Below are 10,787 nucleotides of genomic sequence, written 5' to 3'. Positions count from 1 at the left end.
TAACAAATAAACTCAATAATTAAACCAAAAAATTAAACAATCTTTTAAATATTAATAATCTATTTTTAAATTAAAAAAATCATCTTACCCACATATCTCTCTAACAAACAAAACCATATATATATATATATATATATATATATATATAAACAAAACCATATGGTAAGCCTAATTTTCCCAAAAAAATTCCCCCCAAAAAAAGAAAATATATATAAATACATATTCCCCCAAAACCATAAGTTTGTTTATAGCAATGATATAATTGCTATTTCTTTATAAAAAAAAATAATGAAAAATGAGGACACTCAGGAATGGGGTGAAAGCTCCTTTCTTCTGCAGCATATATCGACGACAGACCTTCAATTTCTGTTCGCGATCTCAAATCCAAGATTATCCGATTCAAAAATCTCAATTTTTGTCAAGATTTTGATCTTCTACTATCTGATGCTCTCACTGGTCAAGGTTAGCTTTCAATTTTCGATTGGTTTGTATTTGTCAAGATTATCTGATTTTTCTTTACACCTTATAGAAATATGTTAGTTGTTTATTGTTAGTTGTTTGTTGTTTCACTATAACGCGCATGTGTATGTGTTTCCGGTGGTCACCAAACAAGTCATCTATTTTTGGAAGTTCTGCAGAATATGAGTTTGGAGAATCATCTTTGTAAGTTTAAGTTATAGGTGTTCTTTTTGTTTATGAAATTTTTATTGTCCAATTCAATCTTATTATTATTCCTATACTTATCTTTCTAATTTTTTAATTTACATGATATTATTTATATTTATTCTTCTAAAACAATTTTGAATACATGAACTTTCCCATGAACAATTTGTCCGACCCATGGCCCCTAGAAATAGGGATTTTAAATAAATTAGAAATATCGTATGTAGTACGAATTGCATATAATTCCATTTATCTATTCCACTGAGATAAATCCTAATTTTTTTTCTTTATATTGCTTACTTGACAGTGGTATTACCAATTGTGGGGTTAGTGAAGAGATTCCTTCTACCTTTGAAAATCTCTAAAATTTGCAAGAATTGTATGTATACTGTTTATTCTATGTACCCTCTCGTGATGATATGACATGATTTAAAATAAGTTTAAAAAGTTTGTTGTCGAATAATAAAATGATCATCTATGTGTACATCATATTTATATATACAATTATGACATTCTTAAAAAAGTCTATTTTTATAAAATAATTAATAAAAAATAATTTACAATTAGTTATTGAATTTTTTTAAAAAAAATCACTAAAACTTAAATAAAACTAATATTTACGTGGCTCGCCACGTAACTTTCATCTAGTCTATATATAAATATATAAAATGCAGTTTCAACCCTAAATTTGAGCTTTTAGTACACAATCTAAAACATTTGAAGGAGTATCGATCTATCCCTTACACTTACACATGTGGCTAGAATTATTTATTCTAAACTATTCTTTCACTTAAAGAAATTCTATGATCCATTCCATACAAATCTATACATTTCTAGAATACAATTAATTGAGAGTCTCTAAACTAATGTAATTCTAAAATTTATTATAAAATTAATAGAGTAATTAATGTCTAGAAAATTATAAAAATTATGCTGCAATACTAGAGATCTTATTTAGCAATTTTAAGCTATTTAAATTTAGTTTATTAAAACATTTGATCTAAAAATGCATATATATTATATATAGAAATAAGATGGGAAAATATTCATGATCCAAACTACTCTATTATCTACTTTGATACAACAATTGCTAATTTATGTGCGGCCATAAACAAAAATTTAATTAAGAGATATATAAAATATAAATATATATAAATAATATTAAAAAATTGTGAGATAGTAGTTGTCCAAAGCTTCCCTTAAATTTTTCTCAATTCAACATTATGAGTTTTAACGATGACCAATTTTGTAAGTTTGGTACCAAATTGTATTTTAATTATAAATTTGTTAATGTTATTTATTATTATTTAACTGTAGAATAATTAATCCTAGAAATTCATTTGCATCAAAATTGTAAGTTATGGCTTATTTGAGAAAGACAATGCAAATAATCAAGAGAATAAATTAAATGAGATGGAAATGATTTAATGGGTATACATATTTATATATGATTGATATATTTTGGTGAAATTAATAATTAATAATGGGACCCTAAGTAGTTGAGAGAGTGTGGTAGAGAACTCATCAACGTGTATATATAGATGGATGTGGAACCGTTATAGGTCAAAAAAAAAAAAAAAAAAACAATTTGCATGGTAAATTCTCAAAGAGCATTGCTATAAAGTATATTAACATTGTCCAATAGTATTTATAGGTAACGTTTTTAACGGTATTTTATAAAAGTTATAATATTTAATTATAAGATAATTAAATAACGGTGTAAATGCTTAAAGTTTTAAGTTTGTAAATAACATAAATTTTTGTTTATTTTTAGTAGCATAAATACCTAATATTTACAAAATTATAATTTTTCTCTAATTTTGTCTGTACAGACTCTGTTATTGCCTTAAATGTGACACATATAAGGCTTAGATTCTAAATTATTGTATTTAGACAGAAATATGTAGTGTCAGTTACTTCCAAATGTTCTTTTAATAAATTTAAAACAGAGTCTATACTCACGAAACTGGATGAAAATTATAATTTTACAAATATTTCGTACTTATGCTGCTAAAAATACATACTTAAAATTTTAGGTATTTAATTATATTATTATATATTGATATAAGTAAGTATCAAGTCCTGTATATATAAGAAATATTTCTAACAATACTTTCAATATACAATACACAAGCATATCCTCGATTAAAATTTTAGGTATTTAATTATATTACTAATGACATAATTAAGTATCAGGTTCTGTATATATAAGAAGTATTTTTAACAATACTTTCAATATACAAGCCCAATCTTCATAACTTAGTAAAACTATGCACTTACAATACACAAGCTTATCCTCCATAAATATTCGGTTCTCCTACTCCTAACTTTCATAACTTTGATATCATCCGAAATACTTTCTTACTTATCCAATCTTTGATTTAAGATGAAATACATACTTGTATAGATTTCAATTAGGCTCTCTTCTATTTGTGAGGGTGCTATTAAATTGTAAAAATAGTTGGTTGGAGCAATATAATCTTAGCTGATTCATCAAAAAAAAATGCTAATAACTTTATGCTTAACATGAAACTGTACCACCTGTACACAAGCTACAATTGTTTGCATTTTTTGGTTCCAAAAATAGTCATTTCTATTTACCAAAATTTGGAAAACTAAACTAGCCACTGCTGCTCGCAAAACTTTGCTTCTTAAAATGCTGAAGCTTCACCCTTGAGATAGACCGCAGTAGCTCTGGCAGGGGTCTCGTGACAGTCAGTAGTCCCGTGATCCGTAAGGGAAAATACTAAATAAGTTGAGCAATCCCACATCGCCTGGGAAAGGTCAAGTGTGATGATTCTGAGACTGTGTAGGTATGGGACTCCACATTTGAATAGAGCTTAAATGGATTAATTGGTACTACCTATATCAATAAGGTGCATCTTATTTTTCGGTAGCCCATCACGAAAGAGCTCCACAGTTAAGCGTGCTTGACCTGGGGTAATTTTAGGATAGGTGACCTCCTAGGAAGCGTGCGAGTGAGGACAAAACATGCTGGAAATACTTGTGTTGATTTGTAGGGTCAGTCGTCAATTCAGGAAGCAGCTAGAGTGGCGTACTCGTGTATAAGAGCCATTATTCCGTGGGTGTAAGGACCTAATGAAGGCTTGGAAGGGGGCGTTACAAAATGGTATCAGAGCCTTGACCCAACCGGAAGTGTGGTAGATGAGGACGTCAAACCCCGTAAGGGGGAGTGATTGTGATAGTCAGTAGTCACGTGATCCATAAGATGAAATGCTAGGTAAGTTGTGCAATCCCATATCGCCTGGAGAAGGTCAAGTGTGATGATTCTGAGACTGCGCAGGTATGGGACTACACAGTTGAAGAGAGCTTAAATGGATTGATTAGTACTACCTATTTCAACAAGGTGCATCTTGTTTTTCGGTAGCCCATCACGAAAGAACTCCATAGTTAAGCGTGCTTGACCTGGGGTAATTTCAAGATGGATGACCTCCTGGAAAGTTTTCCCAAGAAGCGTGCGAATGAGGACAAAGCACGCTGGAAATACTCGTGTTGGTCTGTAGGATCTGTTGTCAATCCAGGAAGCAGCTAGAGTGGCGTACTCGTGTATACGAGCCATTATTTCGTAGATCTAATAAGGACCTAATGGAGGCTTGAAGCAGGGACTTTTACAGGTTTTTTTCTCACTCTCCATTCTAACCAATTCTTGATCACTAATAATAGGCATATAGAGCTTAATTCACACTAAAAAAACTAAGTGTGTTGCTGTCTCAACATGTCCTCCATAGAAAAAACAGATTGTATCTTGACAAAAATTAATGAAAAGAGAACAACCTGTCTTTGTTCTGTAATCCATTTTGAATTTCTAGCCATATATGTCGATAAAACTGTGTTTAAGAACATTGTAGTGATTCCATACCTCTCGATGCCAAGTCACCTTCTCTTGCTCCTCACAAAGCATCTTGTAGCTCATGTTAACACTATACTTCCCTATCATTAGAATTTGGTAGTTAGAAAGAAGTTTGTATTTTCCTTCACTCGAACAATCTACTTCCAATACCAACTGCTATTAATGGGAGAAATATAGTCATACCAATTATAATCTTTCAAATAGACGCTATGTATCAATTTCACCCATATATTGTCTTGCTTTAAAGCAATAGCCCAATCATATTTTGATATCACAGTTGTGTTCCATAGCAATGAATTTCGAATCTCCAAACCCCCAAACCCCCTTTACATTTTGATTTATGCAACTGCTCCCAAGCCATATACCCTGTGGTGTAAGAATGAGTAATGCCTTACCATAAAAAAGACCAACAAATAACATTAATCTTTTTGAGCACTCTCTTTGGAATTACCATGACTTGTGCCCAATAAGAGTGAATTGAAATGAGAACAAAATTTATCAATGTGACCCTACTAGCTAGCTAATGAGATATTCTAGGATTCCCAAACTCGAATTCTTTGCACCATTTATTCCACTCACACATAACATTTCGCTGTTGAAAATAATCTAAGAGATACCCAAATATTTAAATGGCATCTCACTTTGAGTAAACCGCGAAGCTTCCATGACTCTTTTGATCTCAGTATCCTCCATTCCACAACAGTAAAGGACTGTTTTTGAATCATTTGGTTACAAACTAGATGTCATCGAAAATAATATCAGACCTTGAAGCAAGTAATAAATGGATTTAAAGTCCTCATGAAAAAATAATAAAATATCATCTACATAGAAAAGATGATTTATTTTTAAATCCAAACAACGATCATGGTACTTAAAGTCCTCTTTGTGTCCCACCTTTGATCGAATTTTAGAAAGATATTCCATACTAAAGCACAAAAATCAGAGACATGAGATCTTCTTGGCGCAAACCCTTTTTTGCTTCAAAGACATCATGAATAGATCCATTAAATGATAGAATAAAGCAAGGAGTTTGGATACATACCATGACAAGGCAAACAAAGCTAGCTAGCTAGGAAATTCAGAGCTAAAAACATTTCTTCAATAAAGATCCATTCATTATATGTTTTTTGAAGATCTAACTTGATTATACACTTCGGTCTAGTTCCTTTACACCCATAGTGCCTCACCAAGTTTTGTACTACCATGACAATATAGGCAATGAACCGACCTTAATAAAGCCGGTATAGTTTTGTGCTACCAGTTCAGGTAAAATCTGCCTAAGTCGAGAACAAATTATCTTGGTTGCAACTTTATAAAGGACATTACAACATGCTATAGATCTAAAAATATACATATTTACTTATGTATAGAGATATTAAATATTGAAAAAATTATTGTATAGCTTTTCACTTCTTGTGTTATAATATATATATAAAATAAATAAAAAATAAAAATAAAACCCCCCAAGTTCATTAGCTCAAGATAAAGAAAGTATAATCTCTTTTAGAAAATAGAAAATTACAAGAAACCAAAAAAAGTACTCTCAAGAGCAAGGATTACTATTGAAATTGGTCTTTTTTTTAATAATCTTTCAATAAGGCTTATTTTCTTAATAATTAATTTTGATAAGTTTGATATTTAATCAACTATAAGAGTATTTGTAATGAAATATATATAAATATATATATATGGATGTATTTCCATATTTTAGTATTAATTTTGTAAAAATACTACTTAATTGGTATGTAAAAAATTGTCCCTAGTTGGGAGGAAATGCCACACAAAGAATGTAAATTAAAATTACTAACAGAAAGCTAAACATAATCTAACACATATATGTGATCAGTAAATTATTACAAAAGACTACAAATTCATAAGTTACATTAATCAAATACAAATCTTCATCCTGTGTGATTTTTCTATGTGTGAAATATCATACATAATTAGTAGGAATCAAATACAAATCAGCTTTTCTTCTTAAAGTAATGGCAGAAAACTCAGTCATATCTAAATCTTTAGGTTCCATTCCATTAGGCAGTTTCCAATCAAAATGGTATAGTAACAAAGCAAGGGAAAGCTCAACATTGGTGATACCAAATGACATGCCTGGACATATTCTTCTTCCAGCACCAAATGGAATAAACTCGAAATTGCTACCCTTGAAATCAATAGAGCTACCAACAAATCTTTCTGGTATAAAACTCTCAGGTTCAATCCAATATTTAGAATCTCTTCCAATCGCCCAAATATTTATCATCATTCTAGTTTTTTTAGGTATCTCATAACCATTGATTTTGCATTTTTCTCTACTTTCTCTTGGAAGTAATAAAGGAGCTGGAGGGTGTAACCTTAGAGTTTCTTTAACAAGTGATTTCAAGTATTTCATCTCATTGATTGAGGATTCATCTCTTGACCCATTTCTGCCAAAGACTTCTCTAACCTCATCTTGAGCCTTTTTCATCACTCTTTGATTTCTCATCATTTCTACCATAGCCCAATCTACAGTTAAAGCTGATGTCTCACTTCCAGCTATAAAAATATCCTGACATGATAAATGAATTCACCATTATTTACAAACTTATATGAACTTATATATATATATATATATAAATATATTACGAGTAAATATTATTTTTGACCTTATATTTTGTAAAAGTTATTGATTAGACTATCTATTTCGTTAAATGAAAAATTGAACTCTGTATTTTTCAAAATGGTACAAATTAGTACCCTGAACTGATGTTTTTTCAAAATAAAAGTTCATAATAACTCAATTTAGAGTTGTTATGCTAAAATTTAGTATATTTTCTGTATCTGTTCGTGCAAAAAATTGTCTTCACGTTGGTTATATTAAAAAAAATATCAAAAATTATTTCTAGGGTACTTTTTGTACCATTTTAAAAAATATAAAGTCAAATTTATTATTTTACAAAATAAAAGGTACAATTAATAACTTTATGAAGAAAAAAAAATGATCAAAAATTGTATTGAGAACCTTTACAAAAATAGCATGAAGTTTAATTAGATTATGATGATATACAGAAAATGAATTTAAATTTGAGGCACTTACCCAAATTACAGCTTTGATATTGTCAATTGTTAATGTGAACCCAACATCATCACCATTCTTCTTATCATGAAACTTTAGAAGAACATCAACCAAGTCTTCCTTCTTTCCATTTGTCTCTCTTGACATAATATTTTCATTCTCTTTTCTATGCTCTTTGATAATATCTTCCATTATCCTTGAAGACCTTAATTTAAAGCTCTCATACTTAACCCTAGTAATCCAATCAAGAAAACTCAAAGAAGGAAAGACCTCTCCAAATCTAAAGCTTCCAGCTACCTTGAGAGCTTCCTCCACAATCAATATGAACTCATCATGATCACTACTTTTCTTGCCAAAGGCAGCCCTAGAAGTAATGCTATATGTTGAAGCTTTGACCATTTGAGTAATATTCATAGGTAACCCAACATTTGAAGCAATCCCTTGTACAAGCTTAAACAACTCCTCTTCTCTAATGGGTTGAAATGTTTGAACCCTAGCTGGACTCAAAAGCTCTTTCATACAAATCTTTCTTAGTTGTTTCCAATACTCACCATATGGAGCAAATGCAAGGTTGGTACAATCATATGCTATGATCTTTGCAGCAAGAGTTTGAGGCCTTGATGCAAAAACAAGATCATGGGTTCTCAAGACCTCTTTAGTATACTCTGGTGATGAAACTATTAGAGTTGGAATTTGTCCAATTTTGAGGTACATGAGTGGTCCATGTTTTTGGGCTAAGTCTCTAAATGTATGATGAGGTAATAATGATTTTGAGCCTAATAATGAGATTAGTTGGTGCATGTTTCCCACCAAAGGTAATCTCCATGGCCCTGGTGGTAGTTTTGAAGTTGAGTTGTTGGTTTGGGCTCTTTTCAATAGTATATTTATTACTATCATAAACAGAAAAACTAAGGAGAAGAGGATTTGGAATAAAGAAGGTTGGGTGATGATCTCCATGTAGAAATTAAGTGATGATGATGAGTTAAGGGAATATTATACATATATATATATATGCTATATACACTAATAATTTATGTATGAATTCATCATGATACTACATATATATATTGGAATGTTGTGTTGAAGATGCCTTAGCCAAGTTTGATACATTAATTATAAGTTTTTGTTTTTTGTTTTTGGGGGACAGTTATGAATGTGTAAACATATGTGTCATATTATCATTATGTGTTTTTGTAACGTTGGCACGTTTGCATCATGACAGAGATTTATAATTAATGGCAGAGAAATACATGCTATATATATATATATATATATATTTATACAATATTACAATGTCTTTTACCCTGCACGTATATTTCTTATTACTTTTATAACCTCGAACCTTAATTTAATGGAAGGAAAATACATATAAACTCTGCCAAAACACAAGTGGCCCAACACTTACGTCATGCATGCTGAATTTTTAACACGTACAAATATGCCAGAGGACACCTGTGATGATAATACTAAGCATATATATAATTATACGTAAGTCTCTCCCTCCATGATAAAGAAAATTTTGGAAGAACTGAAAACATAAATGTCTTGGATTTTTTTTTAACTCATTCTGAATCAGCTCATTGGAAGTTTGTATGCAAAAGATATACACATTTTATTGAAAGAGGTCGAAGTAGAAAAATGAATTTTGGTCGCAACGAGCCTAATTTTTGGTCACGACTAACTTTTGTTGACCAGAATTAGAATTGTGATCGTGACTAAGGAGCCTGGGCAGAACCGATGTTTTTGACTTTTTACAGTCGTCGCGACTAGAGTATCTGTGGTCGTGACGATGACTCTGCACGGGTTAAGGAGATTTTTGTCTTTTCTCGATGTTAAATTGTAAAACTTAGTTTTAAAAGGGGGGTTTCGAATTTTTATGGGGGCATTCAAAAAAGAACCCTAGAAAATACAAGAAGAAGAAGCTTGGAGCGAGCATGGTGATCCGATCGAGTTTACCATCTAGTTTTTTTCTCTTCTCTTTAATTTCTATGTTTTCTCTGTTTTTTAGTTTAATTATCGATTTGAATGTTGGAATTATAAACTAATTTTTCAATTTAGGGATATGAAGAATGTTGGATGATTTTCTTCCAAAAGTTAATGTGATTTTCTATTTCTTTCTTGACTGTGTTATTTATTCATTTTTGTGCTTATTACATATATTTGATTGGCCACCTTATGCAAGATCTATGATCTCAATATAAAATCTAAAAAATAAGTATTGAGAATGCTCTAAATAATTAAACATAGATTTTTATGTGAAACGAGAATAGTATTCACATAACTTGTGTGACCCTTTGATTATTTTTTAATGCAAATTATATGTTATTCTATCTCAAAAATGCAAATAGATGATATATAGTTTAGGACCTTTATAATCTGAAAAGATTTTAGGTTATTTTCATAATCTGTCATCACATAGGAGAAAAAATAATAGTTAATAGCATTAACAATTTAGTAATTGAAACAACTGGATTCATATCCTTAATTTCTCATCTATATATTTAAACAACATTTATCATTTTTTTAAAATTTCTTTCAATCTTTATTATTTGCTCTCAAAGATTATTTTTCAATCAAATAGAAATATAAGTCTAGTACAGTAGTAATAAGTTTGAAGTACTTTGAGTTTGACCTATTCTGTGTGAGTACTACTTGATATGTGCACTTGTATAGCATAATAATCGTATCAAAGCTTGTGGATTAACAATGAGGTTAAGACAATGTAGTTTAACTCCTTACAAAACCACACCATTGAGATTAGCTTGATCAGATACACAAGCTTTCCATATACACCCTACTTCTCTCTACTATTTTTGTTTCTCTCAACAAGTAGAACTTGTAGATTTTAAGTATGGAAGGACGCAAAAAAATTAAAAAAAAAAAAATGGTTGTTTTCAAAGAAAGTCAATCGTTTTTAGTCTTTTATATTTGAAAAGTTTACTTGTTCGATATAGTTTGGATGTCATGTATATTGAAAAAAAATGTGTGTAAGAGTATTATCGGTACCTTACTTGATATTCCCGACAAAACTAAGGATGGTCTAAATAGTTGTTTAGATCTCACTGAAATGGGTATACGACAATCTCTGGCACCTGAAAAGAAAGGTGAACGATTATATTTGCCTCCTACTTGTTTCACTTTGTCCAAAAAGGAAAAACAAATAGTTTGCAAATCATTTGCAAATATGAAAGTACCTGATGATTA

At 30.4% G+C, this 10,787-nt stretch overlaps 1 protein-coding gene across 1 annotated transcript; it reads right to left on the bottom strand.

Moving 5' to 3' along the window:
• Nucleotides 1-6,308: 6,308 nt before the first annotated feature.
• On the bottom strand, nt 6,309-8,658 carry LOC115725752 (cytochrome P450 71D11-like). The gene is made up of 2 exons (XM_030655355.2): nt 7,605-8,658; nt 6,309-7,076 (listed from the first exon to the last, which is right to left on the bottom strand). The coding sequence occupies exons 1-2, from the start codon at nt 8,538-8,540 to the stop codon at nt 6,468-6,470; spliced, it is 1,545 nt and encodes a 514-aa protein (XP_030511215.2). The 5' UTR covers nt 8,541-8,658; the 3' UTR covers nt 6,309-6,467.
• Between the last annotated feature and the right edge of the window lie 2,129 nt (nt 8,659-10,787).

This window comes from Cannabis sativa, chromosome 6, assembly GCF_029168945.1.
Source record: "Cannabis sativa cultivar Pink pepper isolate KNU-18-1 chromosome 6, ASM2916894v1, whole genome shotgun sequence".
Taxonomy (NCBI): domain Eukaryota; kingdom Viridiplantae; phylum Streptophyta; class Magnoliopsida; order Rosales; family Cannabaceae; genus Cannabis; species Cannabis sativa.
The sequence above is the reverse complement of the archived record's forward strand: the minus strand, read 5'-3'. Positions and strand labels throughout refer to the sequence as shown.

Excerpts from the sequence above, each read along its gene's own strand:
- LOC115725752 (XM_030655355.2), bottom strand. The coding sequence starts at position 8,540 with ATGGAGATCATCACCCAACCTTCTTTATTCCAAATCCTCTTCTCCTTA. Across the intron at positions 7,077-7,604 it reads ATATCAAAGCTGTAATTTGG|GATATTTTTATAGCTGGAAG; the intron begins GTAAGTGCCTCA and ends TTATCATGTCAG.